General features: G+C 39.0%; 1 protein-coding gene and 1 long non-coding RNA gene across 2 annotated transcripts in view; one reads left to right on the top strand and one right to left on the bottom strand.

The window, feature by feature from the left end:
* Rnaseh2b (ribonuclease H2 subunit B) overlaps nucleotides 1-19,660 on the bottom strand; it is a 66,740-nt gene extending 47,080 nt beyond the window's left edge. The window contains 2 exon segments of the mRNA XM_078016053.1: nucleotides 1,519-1,590; nucleotides 19,319-19,660. Coding sequence (XP_077872179.1) covers nucleotides 1,519-1,590; nucleotides 19,319-19,382 — 136 coding nt within the window. The 5' untranslated portion in view covers nucleotides 19,383-19,660.
* Nucleotides 19,555-20,856, top strand: LOC144365159 (uncharacterized). Its single transcript, XR_013423397.1, has 2 exons — nucleotides 19,555-19,676; nucleotides 20,546-20,856. It is a non-coding gene; the product is annotated as an uncharacterized LOC144365159 (long non-coding RNA).
* The last annotated feature ends 5,621 nt before the right edge of the window (nucleotides 20,857-26,477 follow it).

Here is a 26,477-nt window from a genome sequence, read left to right as displayed (position 1 = left end):
CTTACCCCACAAGTCAATCCAAATAGGGAAGACAAGGATATGCTTCAAGATATGGGGAGTGATTAAAGCCCCACTCAACTGAGAAGCTGAAAGGATTTTCGTTTATTTCTCAAAAGAGGGTGGGAGCCCATTCATATATTCATGTTTGATCTCTTCAACTAATGAAAAGAAGAAAAAAAAATCTTTCCAACTGGAGTACCATCTCTGGAGTCAAGAACCCTGAGCCTGAACTTGTCTCCACCAAGAGCTGGGCATGTGCTCTTAGGGAAATTACATAAACCTTTTTGTGCCTCTCCTTCTACATCTGTAAAATGGGGCAATATTGCACTTATCTCAGTTTTTTAAATAAACCCAGAACACATAAATAACACAGTACTTAGCATATGGTATGTGCTCATCAAATGTTGGCCTTTATTTTTTCTTGCCAGTGTAGCAAATAAGAACATTTGTTCCTCTATTCCTATGATAATTAGACAAAACCAAATTTTTAGAAGAAATCTGGCTTTTGTTAAATGCTTTAGAATTTGTACTGCTACCCCAAACTTTTCTTGAACAAACATTTCTCTCCTCAACTTAGGCTTAAATATGACACCAATTACATTCAATTTCATTTTAGGGAAAAGAACATTGGAGGAAGTCATGAATTTTTTCACCTCTCTTGTTGCTTCTATTGATCACGTCTCTCCAACAATAAGGCACTACCCGTTTGCTTTCCCTCATTTCACTATCCAGCATTATGGGCACCAGGAGAATGCTCTCATCTGCTAAGAATCAGGTATCTACTCAAAAAAGCACCACCAATAACACTATACTACATACATACAGAATATTTTAATATTTTTGCCTAAAAAATCAGAAGATAAAACTGAAAATATGCTGAATGTAAAGTTAAAATAAAACTGATATCCAAGAAAATATGAGTCTCTTCAATATACAATACTTTTAATTAAAATGAAAATCATCCCTGACAGGAGAAAAAACAATGCACTACTTTTTGGTAGGAATAAAATAAGGGAAGTACAGTTAAAAATGAAACTAATCAAAATCTTGGAATGTCAAGTAAAAGCCTTCTGCTTTTTTACTTTGGTTGTTTATTTTACTTTGTAATATAAAATGAATATAAATGAAGGCTAACATTGAATAACTACTAAGAAAAGTTGGCTTAAGAAACCCAAAGAAAATTCATCTGTTTTCAGAAAGAACTCAAACATGCTACTTTTTTGTTTTGCCAACATTTCTGATGACCTTAAAGTTCTGTGGATTAAAGCTATAAGAAGAAATTTTTCAAAAAATGTCGAGGGGAAATTATCTGGGAAAACTAGGAAATGTCATCAGCTTGCTTTTGTGACCTCATGATGCCATCTTAACTTTAAAAGCTGTTTGGGAAGAAGACGCACCAGTACCTAATGCGTCCATGCACTCATCGTCAGTCACACCAGTCGTCAGTCACACCAGCCACAGGGAGAAGGATATTCAGGACACCAGCATCTGAGGAACAGGAAGGGAGGGAGAGCTCACCTGAACAAGGGTTAACCAATTTTACAAACATCAGGCCACTTTTCGTCTTCTTTGAAGCATCTTTTAAATATTCTGAAAAGAAATGGGGGTCATCAAATTAAGAGATGCTTGATCTGCTTCTTACTTTACCTACTTCACTGTTTTCCTTCCTAAATTTTAACTTAATTTATCGCTTATAAGCTGATGACTGGTTTCTCCAGGAGTTGCAGTGGAATTTTGGGGAGTTTTAATTTATCTGTTTGGGAAGAGTATTTATAGAAACCGAAAAAGGTAAAATTCACAATGCCTGACACTGAATCAAATTCATTCAACAAAGTGAAAAAAATATGGCTGATGGTGTGGAACAAAAACCTCAATTATTGAAAGAGGGGTACTGATATTATACACCACGAATGAGAATTTACAAAGGCATTGGAAACAGCATTTCTCATGCACAAAAAGTTAAGTATAGATAGGAGATTTTTTTAAAAAACCAAACTGATTTTTTAGAGATGAAAAATACATCAGATAGGATTAATGGCAGAAGATTAATGAATTTGAAGACAGAGAAACAAAGTCTAAAATGAAAACACACAAAGAAAATTTTTAAAAGAGGAGGATCAGTGACCTATGGGACAAATTCAAGCACTTATCATAATAAACAGCTAATATACACCTAATTACACCTAATTAAAGTTTTCAAAAGAGAGGAGAAAGGAGAACAAAAAAATATTTGAAGAAAGTATGCCTGAAATGTTTCCAAATTATGAAAATTGTAACCACACACATCCAAGAAGCTCAGTGATTTCAACCACAAAAGAACCAGAATAAAACTATACATCATAATTAGTAGTTTGAAACAGCAATAAAAAGAAAAATCCTAAAAGCAGTCAAAGAGGGAAAAAAGACATATTTTGTACAGAAGACCAAAACAAGGAATGACAGCAATTTTTTTATGAAAACAATGCAAACTTAAAGACAATGGAGAAACATCTGCAAAGTACTCAAATAAAACACCGCAATCCCATAAAAACTCCCCTGAAAATCAAGGTTAGAAAATAGACTTTTTCAGGAGTATAAGACCTGAAGGAAATCAGCAACATACCCACACTACAAGGAATGCTAAAAGAATCCTCTGGCAAAGACTATGATACCAGATGAAAATCAGAATCTAAACAAAGAAACCAGGAAAGTGAGTAATGGTAACTGCAGAGGTAAATAAATAATAGTCTTTAAAGATTACTCTTTAAACAAAAAGAACAATTTACTGTGGGGTTTATAACATATGTATGCATAAAATCTTTGACAACGATAGTATCAAGGCCAGGAGGGAAGAAACATAAGGATACTCCTCTTATACCATGTGTGAAGTGGTAGAATATCGCTTGATATCAAATATCAAATCACTTGAAGGCAGATATGATGATTTAAATGTGTGTACAATAAACTCAAAGGCAATCACAAACATAAAACAAAAACAAAAAATGCTATTACTAATAAGACAACAAAGGAGATGAAATAGAACTTAAAAAATACATATTTAATCTAAAAGAAGGTAGAAAAAGAGTAAAAGGCACAAAGAACAGATGAAACAAATAGCAGGAGGATAGACTCACCCCCAACCATATCAACAATCACATTCAATGAGCCTGGTCTAAACATCCCAACTAAACGCAGATACGGTCAGCCTGGATTTAAAAAGGTGAGATAAAACTGTATGCTGCTTGCAAGAAACACACTTGAGTCACAGACACAAGTAGAATAAAAGTAAAAGGAAGATTATATTGTGCTTATCATGCTAATACCAACCAAAGGAAAGTGACTAAATTGATAACAGAAGACTATTACCAGGGATAAAGAAGGCCAGTTTATAATGATAGAAGGGATTAGCTCAGAGGACATAACACTTCTAAATATGCACCCAATACAAGGCTTCAAAATGCACAAAGCAAAAACTCTACTCTGTCCGCCCCCCCCCCACCATTGATCTGTTTTCTCTATTCATTTTGCCATTTTAACAATATTATATAAATGGAACCATACAGATTTAATTTTAAGAATCTTTTAAGATTTTCCTTTCTGTAACTTATTTCCAGATAAAGTAGAGCACTGTTTAATATTTTTCCAAAAAACTAAAGAGTAGTTTTCCTTCCTTCCCCTCCTGCTGATTCTCATCCAACTCACCCCCAGCATCATGAACCTTCATATATATCTTAAGATCCAGGTGACCTCTTTCTGTGTTAGCAATATATCTTGCTTCACTATAACATAGACTTTTCAATTTTAACTTGATGAATTATTGTTGACTTTCTGTTTCTTTTTTTTTTTCCAAAGTTACTGGATCTAGTGAACCTGACACATTCTCCTTCAGTTTTCCCCATTCCTCCAGAGCCTACACTAATCAAAAAATTTAAATACTAAAAGTCTAAAAAATGTATTTCTAACAATTCTCCAAGGGTAGTAGTGTCTTTATTTTTCCCAAGAAAAGCAGTAAGACCAGAGGATTAGTTATAGCCTAAAACGCAAAGCTATAAGAACTTCTGAAATTACTAACTACAAATAAACACGGACACTAATGTATTATGCTGCAAATACCAATGTTCTCTGAAATATGCTTTGGGATCTTCTCTCACATGGCGCAGACAAAACAACTTGCTTTTCTGTTTCTGAGATGCTGTACTCAGGTGGTTTGCCCCTCTTCACTAGAGAAAACATTTCAAAGTACGTTCCTTATGTCACTTATTAATCCATCCATTATTGACAAGTAAAAATTGACCCAGCCCCTATCCATATGGAGCTCATGCAAATCCCATGAAAGAAACGGGTTTAAAATCAAATAATCACTGAAACCAAGAAAAAAAAAATACAAGGAAAATGAAACCTTATGATAGAAGATCTAGATGGGGAGGTCTGGCAAGGCTTCCTATGCCTTGGAATTGCTTAGTTCTCTGCTTTTATAATTAAGGGGTCAAGGGAATTATATATTCACTTTACCAACTAAATCTTTAGCTAGCTCCTGGGCCAAAACCAATGCAGAGAATTTTTTTTAATTGATACTCAATAATTATACATATTTATGGGCTACACAGAGTATGATATTTTGATATATGTATACAATGTTTGCCGATCAAATCAGGGTAATTAGCATTCCTGTCACCTCAAATATTTTGAGCTATTTTAAAATACACAATAAATTATTGTTAATGTTGGCACCTTACTGTGCTATAAAAATGCTTTATCTTATCTAATGGTAATTATGCATCCCACTAAAAACCTCTCCTTACCCACCCCACCCCTCAGTTTCTGGGAACCACAATTCTACTCTCTGTTTCTAGGAGATCAATATTTTTTAGCTTCCACATAAATGAGAACATGCAGCCAACCTATTTTTGACAAAGGAGTCACGAACATATGCTGGGAAAAGGACAGTATCTTCAATAAATGGTGTTGGGAAAACTGGATATACACAGGCAAAAGAATGAAACTACACCCACCCCTATCTCTTAATATATAAGGTCAACTCAAAATGGATTAAAGACTTAAATGTAAGACTTGAACTATGAAACTACTAGAAGAAAACAATAGAGTTTTTGCTCTGATCAAAGATTATTTTGGATGTGAACCCAAACGCACAGGCAACAAAACCAAAAACAGACAAATGACACTGTATCAAAGGAAACAATCAACAAAGAGACAATCATTAGACTGAGAGATTGGTTTTCTTTGATATGCTCATTTTTTAAAACTTGATTTAATAACAATTTTTGAAAATTGAGTGATTTTACATAAAATGCAGGTTTTAAATATAAATATTTCACTAAACACGGAAAAAAAAGTCATTAGATAAAAATTTCACCTTGCACAATCAAAATACCCTGGCAACAAGCAGCTCACGTGAATGGATGGCAACTACCATGCCCTGGTTCCTTGACACCCGTTAGCATCCTGAACCTCATGACTGGACAATTACCAAATGCCACACCTGCCCTCACTAAACTGCCTTCTCATTCACACTCATGGCAGGACAGGGTAAATATCAGGTGCTAAAAAAAAAACAAACACTGAGCCATGAAACAGCACCCTCTTACTGGACCTTCTTATTCTACCAATTTTATGCTACCAGGTCAGGCACTGGGCAGCTAGCTGGGAAACCAAGCTCCTGCCCAATGTATCTCTTTTTGTCTTAAACTCTTTTTCCTCTGATATTAGTATGGCCATTCCAGCTCTCCTTGAGCTACTGTTTGCATGGAATATCTTTTTCATCCTTTTACTTTCAACCTGTTTGAATCTAAACCATGTGTCTTATAAATAGCATACAGCTGGAGCATAGACCCCCACCCCTGATTCTACAAATCTTTGCTTTTTAATAGGAGTGTTTAATGCATTCCCATTCAATATAATTACTGAAAAAGTAGGATTTATGTCTGCCATCTATCTCTTTTGTTTCTATACATTCTGTAATTGTTCCTCTACTCTTAAATTACTGCCTTCTTTTATATTTATTAGATACTTTCTAGGGCACCATTTGAATTCCTTTCTTTATTTTGGGGAAAGTTGTTTTCTTAGTGGTTGTTCTGGGAATCTTAATTAGCATTTTAACTTAAAACAATGTAGTTCAGATTAATACTAATTTAGCTTAACAGTATTTAGAAACGTTCCTGAAATATATTCCTTTTCCTTCCTGCTGCTTTGAGCTATTATTATCATACATACAGTGTATACCCATTGACACAGTTCTGTATTTATTGCTTTATATAGGTGTCTATTAGATGGAAGAGTTACAAACAAAAATGCATTTATACTTTTATACAAATTCTATTTTCATATGGTATGTACCCATTTACAGTTATCTTTACCAGTGTTCTTCACTCTTCCTGTGAATCTAAGTAACCATCTGGTGTCTTTTCCATTCAATCTGAAGAACTCCTCTTGATTCTTTGTGGGATGGTTTTTCTCTCTCTCTTATGCCTCTTACATGTATAATGCATTCATATTTAATCACTGCTATATTAGGACATGCCTGCTTGTAATGAATTTTTATTTTTGTTTATCGGGGAACAACTTAGTTTCTTCCTCATTTTTGAAGGATTAGACGGATATAGAATTCTTGGTTGAGAATCTTTTCCTTTCAGCATCTTGAGTATGTCACCCTACTTACTTCTCGACTCTGGTTTTCAATGAGAAGTCAGCTCTTAGTTTGAGGATAGCTTCAACTTGATGAGTCATTTTCTTCTTTTGTCTCTTTTGACAGTCCCACTATGATGCATGTAGGCCTAGAGCTCCTTGAGTTTATCCTATTTAGATAGCAAGTGATTTTTTAAATCAAATTTGGAAAGTGTTTGGTCATAAATTTTTCAAATATTCCCCCCACTCACCTCAGGTTCCATTAAGCATATACTGGTATGCTTGATAGTGTCCTATAAGTCCCTAGGATAATGCGGTTATGCTTCCCCCCAACCCACCCCCATTCTTTAGTCTGGATAATTTCAATTATGTCCAAGTTTTCTGATTCCTTTCTCTACCAGCTCAAATCTGCTACTGAAAGCACTGGTGAGTTTTTCATTTTAGTTACTATACTTTTCAACTCCAGAATTGACATATTCTTTTATAATCTTTCTCTTTTAACATCCTCTATTTGGTAAAATTCCATTATCATACTTTCATTCTTTAGACATGGTTTGCTTTAGTTCTTTGAATATATTTATAATACCTAATTAAAGTCTTTTTTTTTGGGGGGGGGTGGTACCAGGGATTGAACTCAAGGGCACTCAACCACTGAGTCACACCCCAGCCCTATTGTGTAGTTTATTTAGAGACAAGGTCTCACTGAGTTGCTTAATGCCTCACTTTTGCTGAGGCTGGCTTTGAACTCCCAATCTTCCTGCCTCCGCCTCCCAAGTCACTGGGATTACAGGCATGTGCGACAGTGCCTGGCTGATTAAAATCTTTATAGAATAAATCCAACATCTCAGGCCCTTCAGGGAAAGTTTCTATTGACTACTTTACCCCTCTGTTTATAGACCATATTTTCCTCTTTGTGTGTGTGTCTCATAGAGTTTTTAAACTGGACATGTTGAATCAGATACAGTAAATGTGACAGTTCTGGAAATTCAATTCCCACTCAGATACCTACAGCCCTACATACAGGTGTAGCCTTCTAAGTCCCTAGGAATGTGGCAGAGATTTCCAAGCCCCTTATGAACATCTTATTCCCTATATTCTCTCTTTAAGTTTTTGGCCAGGTTATTATTTGCTCAACTGTTACAGTCCCATCAGAAGCTACAATGTTATATAATTGCCACTGATTGTTTCTGACAAATGTCCTAGGGATAGGGCTTTTCCCAAAGAACAGACTCTGAACTCCAAGTCAGGCCAAATAATTGTGCCCTGCAAATGGGACTTTTCTAGGGAACTGTGAGACAGGTCAAATAGGGACAATGCTCCAGGAATGGGACTTTTTGAAGAGCTTCAAACCAGGTCTATCCTGTCCAACAGCTGAAAGATTGCTAGCTTTGGGGTTGAGCACTTGCCTAGCATGTGTGAAGCTTTCATTCTCAGCATTGCATATAAATAAATAAAAAGATCCACTGACAACTAATAACAAATAAAAAAATTTAAAAAAAAAAAGATTGCTAGCTTTTACAAGTACCATGTTTGCAAGACTGCTACTTTTCTCTGCTCAGTTCCAGGCTACTATAGAACTGAGCAGAGAAAAATGGGAGTAGTTCAAGTAACAATGCCACAAACCCTGCTTGCTGTTCCTAATGAGTTTCAGCAGCTTTTCTTGAGTAAACACTCGTTAGACTGTTGGAAGTCTTTGGCTAATTTTAAGAGTTCTAAAAAAGTTGATTTTGAACTCTCCTTGTCAGGATTTTCATTGCTTTTATGGAGGTGTTGGTTTACTCTCACTGCATTTTAAAGGCTTAGTATGAAAAAAAAGAACTGTACTACTATAAGACCTTTGATTTAAGTCCTTAGTTTGTACCTGGTATTTTTAGCCGTGCAAAATTATTTGTGACTACAGGTCAAAGGTTCTATCAAAGTTAAAGAGTTTTCATTTAAATATTAAATATGGGCTAGTCCTCACTCACCAGGTGAAGCTGCATTCTTTTTTTTTTTTTTAATGTCTTTTCTCTCACCTGCACCTAGCACAGATGAGTAACTGCTAAATTACTTAGGAAGAAAAAATCCTGTTTTTTAAAGTTATGAGAGAGAATCAGAAAAGTAAGAAAGAGGGACTATCAATCAAGAGGGCCATAATCTATAAACCTGTTTTTAACTGGCAACTATTTCTTCAACAATCTTAGCACAAAATGATCCATGGATCAGACAGAGCCATTTCCAAACCCCCCAGCACCTCTTCTTACACAGCAGTGAGACCACAGGCAAGATACTCAACATTTGTTGTGCCTCAGTTGTTTCAATTATAAAACGGGCACAATCATAATTAGTATATAGGTTTTTGTTAGATTGAAATGAAATGTATGTGAAAGTGCCTAGAACATGGAATGATTATTCATTAAGAATCAGTTTCCCTTCCCTCAACTATATGAAAAAGTAAAGAACAGGTAGGGAATTGAAGACCAAAAGTTAAATACAAATTCCAAGCAAAGAGTTCCTAAAGGTCTAACAATTAGCCTTCCTAGAAAAGTTTAAACTAGAATCAGCATATCTTGCTTAAAAAGCCAGAACAATGTACATTGTGTGTGTGTAAAAAAACAAAACAAAACAAAACAAAATACAAGAAAATGTATAGTTAAGTACCCAATAGCTCTTTGCACATGAAATGTGCTTGAAAACTATAATGTGTTCAGTTTTATAAAAAGTTCAATAAGAAATAATACAAGCAAATCTTGATACTTATAGAATCAAACTTTTCTTATGTAGAAATATTTATTCTTGTGAAACACTTCCTTCAAATTGTACTGAAAAAAATGAGAATTCACACTATTTTTAAGAGTAAGCTTTGGCCTTTTGACTCTCCTTATTTAAGATGATGTACACCCTCAAGCTTAATAAATAGCTTAAGAAGTATTTTTTGCTAAAAAAGGAAAGAAATAAAAATTTAGACAGATCAGAAGCACATATCAGTCTTGCTAGCCATTTCAAATTCCATAATCATCTCAAGCCTGCCACTCTGGTTCCTTATACCTAACGGATTTCACAGTATTTTCTTCTCATGGACTTTGGAAAGATCCAGTTACGCCCCACTCGTTACCATTAACTGGCAGCAGACTTCCACCTATTTATCATCCTGCTCCAATCACTCTGTCATTTTGAAAAGTTAGTCGCGTAGTTTCTCACAAGCCCAAACAGTCCATTCTTTCTCACCTACAGACCATACAGCATGGGCTGCTGCACAGTTGATATGAAGCCATTCATCAACCAGTTTTTAAAACTTGGAAGCTCTTTTTTATCCCTCTCTTGTTTAAGACAAGTTTCTTCGTATTATTTAAAGTTCAAAGACACGAGACTGGAGAGAGAGAATCACCTTTTTGCCAAGTGCTTTTATGACTTGGAAGCAATGGACATTTGTTCAAGATCCTGTCTCATTTTTGGCACATAAGAGATAAGCTCTGAGAAACCCACACCTATGTTACACGGAGAAGAAAGGAGAGACACCAAAGCACCATTGGCTCCATTTTTTAGATACCGTATCAGGTCTATTCAGCTTTTTAAAGAAGATCCAATATAAAAAAAAAAAAATGAGATTATCACTCCCATGCTCTTGTAATATGAGTCCTAAATGGCTCAAGTTTAACCACTGGAACATATTCAGACCCCCTGGTTCTCTCCTGCCTGGTTGCCAGAGAGCCTTCCTTGGAAACACTTCGCTAGCACACAAAGATAATGCATGCAAGACAAATCAGCCCACTTTTCAAATTCTTTACAGATTCTAGGAATGCTAATTTCAGTAATAAGTGTATGCCTTTCCCTTTCCAAGATGTTAGCACCACCATCAAAGAGATATGGGTCATTTTCTGAGCTTTGAGGCTCTATTTCTTCAAAGGCTACAGAGGCAAATCCAGAAGGAGGGAGGGAGAGGGAGGAGGAAGAGAGAGAAAGAAGGTGGAGGTGGGGGACAGAGGCAGACACTAGGAAAATGATTTCCAAATGATAGGTTCCTCAAAATATAACTTTCTTTTGAAGCTTTAGGGAAAAAAAAGTAAAAGTTGGCCTTCACCAAGACCATGAAAAACAAAACCTCCAATCTTTCAGGGCTACCCCCTATTGACAGCCAGGTTCTAGGAATGGCCTGGAGAATGCACTGGAGAAAAAGCTGGTGATAAAATTCAGTTTCACAATTAGCTCAGAACAACAAATGCCAACAACTTACAGAGATGGGGCTTGAAATATCTAAGAAGGAGGAAAATTCTGGAGAGGCAGAAAGAACAGACCTGATTGGGGTATCTGACAGCAGCAAGGGCCAGCTCCAGAAGAGGAGGTGTGCCTGAGCCCAGGTCATCAAACCCAGAGCAAAGGGAGCCTCAGCCCTTCCGTGTCCCCAAACTCTGCCATGGTGCTGGGATGCCACCTTGCAGGCAGTAGGATGGCCCATGGAGTAAAGCAGGAGTCCTACAGAACCTGAGAGAGCTGATGTGTCACTGAAATCCTACTGCCTCCTGGACAGACACTTTGACTTCTGAGTCTTTGTTCCTGATGTATAATATAAAACAGTGACATAAAGCTTGCCTGAACTGCTACCCAAGGTCACTGTGAGGGTCAACTATAATAACATACACGAAAGTGTACCACAGAGTTATAAGAGATATAAGATCCAAAGACAAGAGATGTTTCCTAAAAATTACATAAACCTTGGGGAAATGAAGGCAAGTAAAATCAGCTCTCCATATCCACAGATTCCACATTATGGACTCTACTAACACTGGATCAAAAATATTCTGATGGAAAAATCTATACTGAACAGAGACTTCTTTCCTTGTCATTATTCCCTAAGCAATACATTGATTATTTACATAGTATCTACATTATATTAGGTATTTTAGGTAAAGGAGACTGCCTAGGTTATATGCAAATACTACACCATTCTATATAAAGGGATTTGAACACTTTCAGATTTTGGTTATCTTGGAGGTCCCAGAACCAATCACCCTTGAATACCAAGGGATAACTGTAAAAGCTGCAGTCAGATTCCAATTCACCATAACCATTCTCTATACAAATAAACCTCTGCCATCTATGTAGGCATACGCCCGTCAGAGAGAGGGCCAACAACTGAGATGTTCCAAATGCTGGCTAAGGCTTCTGAGTCCCACTGGTAAGGAAGGCAGCAGCTAGTTCTTGAGCTGTCCTTCCATCCTTTTCTTCCAGAAAAGCACCTCACTCTCAAGTCCCCTTTGTCTTCCTCTCCCACCTTGTGCCCGTGGTGGAATCTACCCTCCTAGCCACATTCAACAGCGGGTGGAGGATGGGGATGTCTGGATCACAGGGGGCCCAGTCAAAAGGCTGTCTTGAAAAGTTTCACATCAGGAGACCTGAGGCCTGGGTACAGGGTGCAGCCTGTTTTCCACTCTGTGGAGGAAGCTAGTTTGAGCAGAGGAAGTTACCAATCAGGCAGAAACCCAGGGCCTCCTGCTGCCATGACACCCTGTTTCCAGATGTCCTCACATGTTCCACACTCCATTGCCCTGCCCCAGCACACAGCTGGCCTTTCCTAGGAAAATGGGAACCTGCTCAGGAACTCCTGGAGGAGTTCAAGTCAGGCTTTGCCATATGCAACCCAGATGCACTGACCCCACAGGGAGAAACAGTACGAAGTTCATATAAGACAGATTCGGGCACTATCCAAACAGTCCTCCAGCTTATGCCCAGTGCACAGAGCAAGGTATGCAGGAGGCTGTCCTCAAAAATTCAACCCATTTTGGTGGCTTTGAAAACATCGTAGTTTGCCATTGTATCCATTAGGGCTCTGAGTTTATCTTCATCTCTCCTGCACCCATTTGTATTTTCAATCTTTATCCATTTTTAAAGATAATATATTCCAAATGTATATCATCTACTGTGTGAACATAAACTCATTCCTCTTCAATATTCAAAGTATGATATACAAATTCTCTTTGTCAGCTTTGTTCATATTACAAGTTTTTCTTTTTCTTTTTAATATTGTGTGTGTATGTGTGTGTGTGTGTGTGTGTGTTGCTGTTGCTGTTGTTGTTGAGACAGGGGTCTCACTATGTTACCTAGGCTAGTTTCAAACTCCTGGGCTCAAGTGATCCTCCCACCGTAGCTTCCCAAGTAGCTGGGACCTTAGGGACAGGTCATTAACAGAAAAATATTCAACCCCTCAGTTCTTCATTAAATCAGTGCAACTGCTTTCTCTAATTCTATGTAGAAGTAAACAGTGCCATATAGCACTATTCTAGAATCCCAACTCCACTGAGTGTTTTAGTATTGTTGTAGGTAAATAGAGTAAAAAATGAAAGAAAGGCCAAAATAGAAAAATTTTAAAAAATTAAAACACTGAAATCCCTTTTGTAATACAAATAACACACAAAAAAAATGGAAATAAACATCTCCATACAAATAACTGGTATTTTATTTCTGGGTGGCAGATTGACAAATTATTTCCTTCTTTATTTTTCTTTGCATTACTAAAATTTCCATCCTGGGTACTACCATTCTAATTTTTTAAAAGTTAATTAAAAAATAGTAGGCAAATAAAAATGTCTAAATTAGAGTTAATGAGACAAAAACTGATATTTAAAGAACAACAACAAAAAGTTTAAAAACAAGGTAAATCTGACAATCACTGCAGAGCCCTGGCAAACTTGGGCCCTCATGGTGTTCGCTCTGGTGGGAGGCACTCGGCCAGACTCCAGCCTAGCGGTTTCAGGGGAAGATAATGAAAGAGGCACCAGGACATACAGATCTGAGTCCCTTACGTGACTTTTCATCAGTGGCCCATTCCACTTAACAAAGTCATCCCTAGAAGAGAAAATCACAAAGGAGGTTCTGAACAAAAGTCCAGAAGTTTTAAGTGGCATGCTCTGCTCTTTACAGGCACCAGGAATGACTGTGGTCTGAAGCTGAAGGCCAAAGGGCCCACCACTGAGAAGCTTCTGGCTGCTCAGAGAGAACGCGCCTGGACCCTCCGCGGCTCCTGGCATGTGTTAGGTGTTCAATACATATTTAAACAAAATGACAATGGATAATCATGATGATGTTAGGTGACCAGAGGTAGCACTAACCTGTACACTAACAGGAAGACAGGCCCAGTGGGAAGGCTTCTGGTGGAGGTGACCCTTGAGCTGGGTTTAAAGGAAGCAGAAATTTGACAGGCAGAGAAAGTGAAGAAGAGCAGGCAGGGCTCCGTGGAGACAGAACACCGTGGGTATTCAGAGAGAAGGTGGGGTCCAGCAAATGGCTTGGCTCTGTGGAAACTGAAGTTGAACCAAGCCTTAAAGAATGGGTAGAATTTGGATAGAAGTGGAAAGCAGGGGGGGGGGGGAAGGTCAGTGTAAGCAAAGATACTGCAGGAAGAAATAGAAGGAGAGACCTTCTTCCAGAAAATACCTATCAAATACCTACTGTATCCCAGGCCCAGTTCAGTTGGAGAGGACATGGGTGTAAATTGAGCCACAGACAACTACTGCATTAGACTGGTTCTGGTCTCCCCACTGCAGTAATGAGGAATAGACACTTCACAATAAGGAAGCAATTAGTTCAAGGACATAGAGCTACCAAATAGCACAAATTTAGTTTGTAGGTGTCTTTTATTATAGCCAGGCTTTAGAAAGCATTAAGTTGTTTTTGTGCTTTTTTTCTGGGATGGAACCCAGAGCCACCAGCATACTAGCTAAATGCTCTATCACTGAGCTACATCCCAGCACCAGAGTTGTTTGCTTTTAACATCACAGTTAAAGCTCAGAGGATGTGGGAGAACTCCTGAAGTCCCACTACTTACTTTTCTTTTCTTTTTTTTTTAAGAGAGAGAGAGAATTTTAATATTTATTTTTTAGTTCTCGGCGGACACAACATCTTAGTTGGTATGTGGTGCTGAGGATCGAACCCGGGCCGCACGCATGCCAGGCGAGCGCGCTACCACTTGAGCCACATCCCCAGCCCTACTTTTCTTAATAAATTTTTTCCTCATGGAGGATAAATATGTGGGAACCATGAGTTCTTCTGCCAGGTCTTTTGGAACAATACTAAGAAGACACGATCAGGTTCCAGGAACAGCCTGATTACACCAACTGGCAACTGATTTAGTCCATCCATTTCAGAACATGCTCATAGCCAGGGGAGCAGATCCACTGGCCATCTGAGTTAGGTCAGATGAGCCCTATCAAAAAATGTTTTTTTTAAAGGCAAAGGCAGACTTAGAATCCCTGTGGAAAATGTTAAACACACTCCATACTGGAAAACCCAAACACCCATACAGAGTAAATGACATATCTTCCAAGAAGCCAGGGGCTGTCTGAAGTCGGCACTGGCACTAGCCAGGTTCCTACCTCTGCCAAGGGAAGGGCAACTTCCGGCCCACAAGGCATATTTCTAAACACAAACATATATACATGCACGCATATATGCAAACAGTTTTGACAAAGGGCAAAAAACCTGATTCAACTTTTCTAACATATGCCCACCCTTAGGCAATAGAGGAGAAAAAGTTTTTTTTTGTTTTGTAATATCATAGAAAAGTCAAGGAGGTTTATGGTAGTTTACCTGTTGTCATACAAACTTTTACTTTCTTTCTCCCCTCATCCCTAACAAGACATGTGTCTCTCCAGGGCTTACCAAAAGCTACAAGACTGACCATCAGAGACAGCAGCGTTAGTATAAATTTCAACCATCATTACATAAGAAATTAACCTTTGCTTTTAAAGTTGATTTATTTTTTAATCTTTGAAGAGGGCACAGCTCTAAAGGGTGAGTTCACACAATACTTTCACTTCTGTTCTTGCTTTCCATTTGGAGAGGCAACTCTGATACTGCTATTTGTGTTATCGTGATGCCCAATTAAAAAGCTCTTATTGTACTTGAAATGTCTAAGGTAGGCAGGCTTGGGATTCTTTTCTCTCAAAGACTTACCCATCTTCCACCCACAAGAAACTAGTCCTCACTTGTAGAGAAATGACCCATACAACCTTTCCTAAAATAACTTTTAACATTTATTTTCATGAAATAAAGGGGGAAAGTCCTTTAGCATTATGAAAAGTAATACTGTAAGTGAAGATTCGATCTGAAGTCCATTTTGGCCTGGAAACCTTTTACTCAGGGGACTCATGTAGAAATTTTAATCAGGCTAAGTAGACCCAGATGAGTTCTAGCTTTTTTTCTTTTTGGTGGTGGTGCTGGGGATTGAACCCAAGGCCTTGTGCATGTGAGGCAAGCACTCTACCAACTGAGCTATATCCCCAGCCCAAATTCTGGGCTTTTAAAAATTGTCTTGAAATAATTTCTGTTCTTCCCATTTTTCCTCATAAAAACATTGGGTTTTTCCAAATGTTTTAATACTTAATGGGAGGTGAATCCTGTTAATGATTCAGCCACAATAGCAATAATAAACTTGTCTGTCCCACTCAGCCAGTGTGTTCCCAGTTGATCCTCACCCCTGGGCCATTCCAGCTTAATAGAACTGACGAGTGTACAAAACTTGGGCTAAAGAAAAACACTAAAAATATAAAACTCTGAGGGAAGCAGAGAGGGGCAAAACTTCTAACACGTTCTTAAAAGCAGAGATGTTAACGTTCTCTTAGAGAAACTACAACTGCCAATAACCTAGTGTGCCTAGATAATTGTAGAGAAACATTAAGAACACCTTGAACTAAAAGAAGTGCTTACCTTTGCTGAAATGAGAAGCAGTTCTGTCTCCACCTGCCTATTAAAATGCAGGTGCTAAGTCTGAATATCTTACAAGTATCCCTCCCAAGTTCCAGCTTTTATCTGGGATATTTGAGTTTTGCCCACCAAAACTGCAAATTAGAGGCCAACGATGTTAGGGTAGCTGGCCCAGATATCCATGAGAGACACAGCTCTGAGTTCAAGCAAAGGTTTACTGACAGAGAGTATCTTCCAGGCTGCTCTTCTATAAGGTGCAGCCAGCAGTCTAGGGACCTAACAAACGTAGGTCCAACTTTTAATATCTCCTTCATGATATAACAGTACAATAGTCAACTCAGAAAATACAAACTAACTGTTGGACATGTGTCATCACAAGGTTAGGTGGCTTTATATTGCCTCATGGACAAATTCCTTAAAAGTTCTGTTGTTCTGGTAGATAATGTGCTCACTGTTCAATACATAAAGGTTCTCCAGATCCCAGAAGTTTTCTACAACTGAATACACACAGTCTCTACCAAAATTTTTGAAAATTTTCATAAGACCTTATTAAGGGTCTAACCTCACTGTAGCTAAGATGCTCATTCAGCAAAGGGTATACAGTTTCCTGCTCCTGGATGCATAACTAACTGCACTGTCCCCCATCTCCTGGAAAAAACAAACAGCATGAAGACAGGCCTGGTACACTGAACTTCTGCATACTTGATGACTATGTAAACTCTGGCCCATTGCAAAACCAGCTCTAAGCTTGAGGCTCGAACTCCTATATCTCCATCTAGCTCCCAAGGGCTGGACCTCACTGAAGTGGTTCTCAGCGGGGATCCCTGGACCACCAGCCATAGCACCTGGGAAATTATTAGAAATGCACATTCTCAGGCCCCAGCACTTCTGGAGGTGAGGCCTGGCCCCCAGGTGACTGATGCCCCCAAATTTGAGAACCACTGTGGCAAGTTGTAGCTATCAAACTGTTTGTACCCTCAGCGCCTGAAGGTGGCACTAAAGGCCAGCTGGAAGAAGGAAGGGAGGGAGCTCAAGTTTTAAGTGCTCCAGAAACCAGGCCTTCCTCCTCTCCTCCCACCTGACCACACAGCACCATCAGTTCCCTAACGGTTGCTCAGCTTCCCCAGTGCTTAAAAGGTGACAGTACATCTTATCTTTGAACAGGAACTGAGACAAAATTCTTCACCAGTAGATATTTTAAATCTTCAACCTTCAGGGATACATTCAATATTTAATTATGGGGGGGGGGTGTCCAATATAATGAAGGCACAAATACACTGTAAGAATGAAAATGTCAATACTCAGTAAACAGACAACAAAATAAGAAATTCGAATTATTATCAGCAATTGCATGTGTCATACTAATAACAATGCACTTGATTCTGAAAGATTAGAGTTCTTATCCTAAACATCTAATTGTACTGATGTGACAAAAGTGAAATGAAAGTAGGATTTTTTGTCTTTCTTTTTTTAAATGAAAAGCATGTATATACATCTAACCCTTTGCTAGACTCAGTTAAAATCCTGAATTTTGCAGCAGTAACTTTGGTGCTCTGCTGGTGGGAGTGCAGATCGGTATAACCACTTTGGAAAACCATTTGGCAGTGACTACTAAAGCCAAATAAATATGCAAGTACCTAGATCCAGCCATTCCACTCCAAAGTATATACCCTAGAAAAATGAGTCTCCATGTCCACCAAGGGCCTTACAAATATAGTGTTAGAAGTACAACTTATACAAGTTACAAACTGGAAACAAACCAAATGTCATCCTCAGTAAAGGAGACAAATAGCATGGGTATTTATACCATGAACCAGAAACAGCAATGAAAAAAAACAACCAACCAACCAAAGAACTAATGCACTGGTACCCACAACACAGGCACATCTGATAGATACAATGGTGAGTGAAAGAAGCCAAAAAACGGAAGGGTACGCTAGTATCCAAATAGGCAAAACTAATCTCTGGTGAGAGAGGTCAGCACAGAGACAACTGTGGATATCTAGAGGAGGCACCTAGAGAAGTTCTACTTCTTAACTTGGGGCACAACAGATGAAAGGTTGGGTGAATTACAGTTAAAATCCCTATATTTTACTGCATGTACATTATAACTATTTACAAAGGGGTGGGAGAATTAAGCATATATGCAAAATATATTGACATACTGCCATGTAATTTTAGAAAAAATCTAGATTAGTGGGTAACTGTGTCATATCAGTGTATACTTACTGCAAAAATACAATGCATTTGCTAGTCTAAATCTCGACATTAAATATAATGAACAGGGGACTTTCCTTCTTTCCAAAGTTATACTATCATACGTATGTGGCATTTGTATGCAGCATTTACTCTGCCGCTTAAAGGGTCCCTCTTCCTGTGGCACCGACTATCCACCCTTCCATCCCTCCTCCACCCACTTCCCTGCATACCCTGGATGTCTGGTCACCGTGCACAGAGAGGACTAAGGACCTGGCTCTGGGACTACTGTGGTCATTATCCTGCAGAGCTATGACCATCCTTGGCCTAACCATTACCCCCAACCAGCTTCCCTCTTGCTCGGCCATGCCAGGCCAGTTCGAGGTAAGAGGCCCAGTAAAAACAGCAGTATCTGAGGCCACTCGGGGCGTACTGGATCCCTGTCTCCGATGCACTAGGATGGAAGATGCTATTCCAGCTGCTCAACTGGGGTCACGTGCAGGAACCTCCAGGGTACCGCAGGCACAGTGACTTGGAACCCACTGGCCCTCTGCAGGCCGGGTCAGCTCCCGCCAGCTCACTGGATCCAGGAGGATCAGAGCGGGTCCCTGGTCACTCCCGCGTTTGAAAACCGCGGCTGGCTATAACACGTGACCAAGACGCGATGCGGGGTGTCAGGGAGAAGTCCTTCCGGCCCCCTGGGCAGGGTTGGGAGCCGCGGGAGTTGGCGCGCGGAGTTTGCGCACAGCGGGCCGTCGTTCCGCAGTAGGAGCGCGTCCCCGCGCCCTCCCCGCCCGCTGCCGCGCCGGGCGGCCTCATTTACCTGGAACCAGGAATACGTGCTGCCGGGCGCGAGCCCCGTCCCCGCAGTCCACGCGCGTAGCCATGGCGCCCGCCTCCTCCGGGACGCGCGCGCGGCCACAAACCCGTAGCCACAGGCCCCAGCCCCCGCGCCCCGCCGGAAATGGCGGGAGGAGGGTCGACTCCGGGTGGCGCGGCGCGCTAAGGGACTGGCCGAGCCCAGGAGACGACCCACGGGTAGAATTCGGTTTCGTTTCCGGGACCAAACTGCGCTCGCTCGCGCTTCGTTTTTAAATTTAGCGCCAGGCCGAGGCGCCCGGATCGGCGGCGCGAGGCCGGGGAAGAGACGCTCGCCTCTCCCCTGCGCTTCTCCACCAGTGGTAGGTGCTCGCCGCGCCCCCCAGGGACAAGTGACGCGGCGGAGAGGGCGGCGACCCGGGGACGCTGTGGCGGCGGGCGGAGTCGCACAGCCCGACTGTCAGGGCGCTCTTGCGAGGTGGTGCAGCTGCCAGGGTCCCTGCAATGTTGGGCCTGGAGGACAAATGACGACGCCCGCCGCATTTTGGGGACCGGGAGACTCCTAGAGCAACAGCTCTCTAAGGACAACAGTTGACACATCCGAATCTTGTTGTAACCCACAGGACTTGGCCTCTAAGTCTTGGTTGAACGTGTCTTGACATCAGTTCGGTCTGCTTTGGAATTAAAGTCAGAATGTTGTGTGCGTGGTGGTTTATAATGCACCCCACAGCCCTCAAATCGGGCTTGCACTCATCACTTAAAAAAAAAAAAAAAAAAAAGTGCCATGCACAAGGCCCTGGATTCAATCCCCAGCACCACAAAAAAAAAAAAAAAAAAAAAAAAAAATGCAGAGTTTGGGGCTCAAAATATGATTTTTTTTATTTTAAAGAACTCTTTGTACAGAGTTAAAAATGACTTTTTATGAAAAAATTATGTTTAAGAAGTCGTGACCATGAAATGGGGGTTAAACTTTTAATTGAAAAATTAGTACCCGACACAGGGTTTTTAGAAAGCAGTAAATATTTGTGTGCCCCACTTGCAGATCTCCAACATTTCCTTGTTTTTCCAGAATTTTCTCTTGCCAATACAAGTTCATGTTTATTTTTTGCACAAATGGGAGAATAATATGCATAACTCTTATGTATTTTGCTTTTCTTGTTTAATCCTGAAGATACTTGGATCTAACTGAGTCATTTGAAAATATTTTTAACTTTAAGCTTGTTTCTCACAGGCTGACAAACGCAGCTCAAATTGACTTGCAGGACACCAGTGGAAAGGAACGGCATCCTAATGCAGATTCTGGAACAGACAGCAGATTAGTACTGCTGTGACCTTCCCTGACACTGTAGTATTAAACCCAAATCCCCATGGTGATTACTAAAACAGCTAAGGGAGAAATGCTACCCGTGGTTCCCTCACTCCACCATGTGTAGCTGGTTTCATTTTTCTCTCATCCTTTCCAGCCGTTGGCTGTTTGAGAATGTATTTTTATGTGGTTGTTTTCACAGTATAAAGACAATTTCGTCTGCTTTTCTCACTTAACATTGTCATAAAAATGTTTTGCATTGTATCCAGCACTGTCATTATTAACGGAGGCATGTGATCTCACCCTACTAATCTAAAGTTAGCCATTCTCTAGTGTACAATATTAAGATTATCTCAAACTTACTATAAATAATGTTTCAATATGGACTATGCAGTAGTTTGAAAAAATTATGTTTAAGAAATCGTGATCATGAAATGGAGGTTAAAATTGAAAAATTAGTTTTTAATTGAAAAATTAGTACCGGCCACAAACTAGATGCACCTATACAATATGAATGCTTTATATATAGCAAAGGGGGGAAAAATAGATGCAGGAAATTATTTATAGCAAAGTACTATGTAGGTAAATTTAAAACATACATAAAACCAGTACTATATGTTTTACAAGGATACATGCATATTTAAGGCCATGTGTAAAACATAAAAATGGGTGTCTTTAAAGTGGAGGTGAATGAGACAAAAAAAAGAAGGGAAGAAGAAATCAAATAAAAGAAGGTCCAGGTTCACATGGGCCACATTCATGTGGTATAAGAGTACAGTGAACTCTCTGCACCTTCTCTAAATAATTTCTTTTGTCTCTTGTTATGATTTGAATACACCCCGCCCCCCAAAAGAATGTGTTGGAAACGTACTTCCCAATGTTAAAGTGTTGGGAAGTGGGACTGATGGAAGTGTTTACATCACGAGGGCTTAAAGGCCCTCACCAGATGCTGAGCCCCTATTTTGTACTTCGAACTTCCTGAATCCCAGAGCCAAATAAGTTTTTGTTCATTATGAATTACTCAGTCTTGGGTATTCTTTTATAGCAGCACAAAACAGACTTAAGAAAGTGCCCCCCACACTTAATACATATCAAGTACCTTCTTGAAAGGGAGACCAGTAGTAGTGTGTGTACTGACTCTAGGTCCCTGTCATCCTCAAGGTAAAGTTCAAGGTACTAAGCTTTGAACACAACCCTTAAGATCTGGTCCTTGCTGGACTCTGCAGCCACAATCCCACATACCTCAGTCCTCTTCTATCCACATTCTGCCACAAAGAACCGCCTATGTTTCTGCCTTCTGTCCCACCCAGCACTTGACATTGTGTTCCCAATGCTGAGGGCCCCAGCTCTCCACTAACCTCTTTGCTAGTTCTCCCTTACCATGCATCACCACTGGGATGGCTTTAACTTATCCATCAAGTGTCACTTAGATAATGCCTTTTCCATATCCCCTCTCCCCTCCTGCTAACAATGACCCCAAGAATAAGTGAGAAGTCTTGGTCTTCCTGTTGATCTCATGAGGTAGTAAGAGCCCCTTACTTCCTTGAAGGAAAGAGAGCATCTAGTAACTCACCACTTTATCTTCCAAAAATTTACAGTGGTTCTCTTTGAATACTCATTGCCAAGCCCTACACTAATCTCTGACTATTTCAACTCTTGAAACAGCCCTAAGGTCAAGTATTACTGTGGTCACCCACATTGTACAAAGGACATAGTTCAGAGAAATGGATAATTATGATAGGACACCTAAAAAGTACCTGAGCTGGGCTGGGGATGTGGCTCAAGAGGTAATGCGCTCGCCTGGAATGCACGGGGCGCTGGATTCGATCCTCAGCACCACATAAAAATAAAATAAAGATGTTGTGTTCACTGAAAACTAAAAAATAAATATTAAAAAATTCCCTCTCTCTCTCTCTCTTAAAAAAAAAAAAAAAAAGTATCTGAGCTAAGACTGGACCTTTAACCTCCCTTCCTCCCTCTCTGTTGTCCCAATGTCTATGGACACATATGTGGTGGGCAAATATTATTTTAATAAATATCTATGCCAACAGACTGCAGATGGGCAGTCATGACAATGGTCAATAACTTGTGGTATTCCCAGATTTTATAAAAAAGATCAAGCTGATTATATCCAGTATGTGATAAAATACTCCATTAATGAATTTTTATACTAGTCTGTACTAGTCACACTAACATACAAAGAGACTAGTAAGTCACTCTTCAGAGAATAAGAGGGAGCAGCAATCTTAATATCTCTGAGTAGAATCACATGTGTCTGAATGCTGGGATTAATAACCAGAATATAGGAAAAAACTCAAAAACTTAACACCAAAAAACCCAATACACAATAATTGGGCAAATATCTTAAGAGGGACTAGTCAAAAGAAGAAATACAAATGGCCAACAAACACATAGTAAAAAGGTTAAACATCCTTAGCAATCAGGAAGATGAAAATCACCTCAGGCAGAATGGCAATCATCAAGAATACAAATAATGATAATTACTGGGAAAACAAACATTTATACATTGTTGATAAGACCCCAAATGAGTATAACCACTTTGGAAAGCAGTATTTCCTCAAAAGACTAGGAATGGGCCCATATGACCCAGCTATCCTACCCCTTGATATGTATTCGAAAAAAAATCAATATATTATAGAAATGCATGCATACCGAGGTTGATGGCACCACAATCCACAATAGCAAGTTATGGAACCAGCCTAGGTGCTCATCAATAGACTAGTGGATTAAGAGAATGTGGTATATGTACGTACACAATGGAATTCTACTCAGCCAGAAAAAAGAATGAAATTATGTCATTGGCAAGTAAATGGATGAAACTGGAGAATATCATGCTTAGTGAAATAAGCAAGACTCAGGAAGTCAAGTTTTCTCTCATGTGGAAGTTGGAAAAAAAGGAACTTAAAAAGGGGGATTTCACAAAAATAGATGACCTTGGATCTTTCTACTTTACATCAGTAAAGTAGAAGCACAGGGGATGGGGGACCAAAGGAAAGGATGGGGGAAGGAAAGGGGAAGAACTGGTGAATGAAGTTGACTAAATTATAATTTGTGAATATATGAATATATCACAATGCATTCTAATTTTATATGTAACTATAATGAGCAAATTTAAAAAAATAGAAGACCAATAGAATAGAGGGAGGGGTTGGGGGAGAGGGGAACGGAGGAAAAGAGGAAGTACTGGGGATTGAATTGGAGCAAACTATGTTTTATGCATTTATGAGTATGTCAAAACGAATCCCGCTGTTACATATAAATACAATTCACTAATTTTTAAAAAGGGAACAATAGATTAAATTTTTTAGTGGGGAAGGAACTGTGGGCAGGGGAATAGTTAACTGTCAAATGACCTTTAGCAATGCTTACTGGTGATCAGAGAGAAATAGAACTAAAGGTAGTAGAAGAATTTTTTTTCTTCTATAGATTATTGAAAAGTTAATACTTCTTTCAAAATAAGATTTTAAAAAATCCAATTTATTGGGAAAAAAAAGTTGCTATCTTGTTTTTGTCCTGTTACTAAATGCTCCTCTAATGACAATGGAAAAAACAAACATGATCCTAAAGCGTGAGATGGAAAGCCGATCAGCCCTCCAAAAGGCAACTCTTTAGCCAGGGGACCAATAAGTAATAATTGTTTTTCTGGGGAGAATATCATCTTCATGTTCTTTCTTTTCTAATTCAACTGCTGTGGTTTGGATCTTAAATGTCCACCAAAGGCTCATGCATTCAAAGCTTGGTCCCAAAGCTGATGGCACTATTGGAAGATGGAGGAACTTTTAGAAGGTAGGGCCTAATGAAAGGAAGTAAGTCACCAGAAATGAGCCCTTCAAGGAAATATTGGGACCTCATTTTGCTCTTTTCTTCCCAGCTTCCATGAAGTAAGCAACTTTCCTCTGATAACCATTTCCTGCCATGATGTTCTGCTTCACCACAGACCCAAAGGCAATGGGGCCAAACAACTATGGATCAAAACCTCTAAAACTGTGAACCAAAATAAATATTTTTTCTTTTTAAAGTCATTATCTCAGGTATTTTTTCATAGCAATGGAGAGCTAACACACCTACTTGAAGCTGAATTATACTTGTAGTAAAAGAGGCAATTTAACACATGGACACACAATAATCATGAAGTCTGCCAGTTACAGAATAAGGATGAAGCTATTGAGAAAGAATGAAGACCATCCCTTGGATGTTAGAAGCAGGCTTCACTTTCATGACTAGGTTCTCCTCTCAGACTTCAGCCATTTCAGAATACCTACCTCTGATAAAGCTACTCTGAGACCTTGAAAAAATAAGACCAAGCAGGTTCACTTCATAAGTTTTTCTAAGCACAGATTAAAAATAAGGTCACTGTGTTACCCATAAAATTCCAAGCAACCTATTTCTTGGCCCACATGAGGACTGCTGTCTGTTAACTAATCACAGCTTTGTCCTCACCAGAGTGAGGGGTGGCACTCACTATGGGTAAGAGCCATCGAAATGCTCTCAGACCACTCTGCTTTCTAACAGCATCCAATCTAGAGTGAATCCCTGCTTCCTCAGACCTTCCCTCAAACTGCCCAATCAGAGCTTCAATCCTATAAAGTTTCTTTCTAATGTCTTTCTGAGATGCCTAGGATTCAGTAAGTGTGCATGCTCCTTCGCTGCAGTGAGTTTCAAACCAAACTTGCTCTACCAAAAGAGATTTTTTAGCTTATGTCACTATGCTTACACTTTTCCATGTGCATATGTGTTTATGTGTGTATACAGATAGACACAATACATATATGTTCATATAAAATCAAGGTAGTTAGAAAACTCAGACAATTCAAACTCCATAGTACACTTTTGTGCCTGAACTCTATGTACAGGTAGGCTACCAAACTCAAATCAATTGGATTACTAGATAATTACATGTTTTGCTGCACGGTAGGCTAGGCAATCACCACATACTTCATATAATCTTAATATCCTGATGTTTTAGTTATTTTCACTTAGTTTGTTTTTATATATGCTCTTAATATTTTCTACAGCACAATACATTGGAATTGTGTTTTTTTTCAAGCAATGCTAACAAGTTAATAAATTGAGAATTACTAAAAATATTGGCTGTTTTGCATTTAAATATCTATTTTTCAGAAGCCAGATGCAAATTTGCATAGTGACTATGCTCACAGCTTAAAAGAAAAAGTTAATAAAATAAAAGACTGTCAACTAAAATATAACCACGGTTCCTCTTCAATCATTTTTCTACTTTGAGATATATTTTCTAAAATTGTTCCATTAATATTTAATTTGACAATGGAAATAGTATTAATTCCTAGTTTCATTTTACTCTGTGCTTCTTCCTATGAACCTAGACAATAACATCCTGGTTCTCTTTTGGCATATCCTGTTCACTTTTACCAATGCTCTTTACAATTAAGAGGCATAAGGAGAGAAATGCTTGGTAACATTGAAGCACCCATGTCTGCGCATCTTCCCTATAATTAAAAGACTCTTCAAATACTAGTAAGACACAATATTTTATTAACCCATTATAATAGAGCATCTGAGAACAGGAATTATAATTGTTAAATATGACTAATGTAGTGTCAAAAATGAAAACATTTTCCAGTAATATGAGAGTTTCACAATGTCTTGTTCAAAGCAAAAATAAGAAATATTGGTTAAATATTTAAAGAGGAATTATTGTGACTTCTACAGGATAATAGCCAATTTCGTGTTGACTCTTGTAATTTGATTACGCAAGAGCGACCAGCCTAAAAAAACTTCATTAGTTCATCAAATAGCTCTAAGTCTTTGTAAATGTAATTAAATTAATACAAGGATTATCCTTAAAAGTTCTTATGAT

Source organism: Ictidomys tridecemlineatus, chromosome 6, assembly GCF_052094955.1.
Source record: "Ictidomys tridecemlineatus isolate mIctTri1 chromosome 6, mIctTri1.hap1, whole genome shotgun sequence".
NCBI classification, from domain to species: domain Eukaryota; kingdom Metazoa; phylum Chordata; class Mammalia; order Rodentia; family Sciuridae; genus Ictidomys; species Ictidomys tridecemlineatus.
The sequence above is the reverse complement of the archived record's forward strand: the minus strand, read 5'-3'. Positions and strand labels throughout refer to the sequence as shown.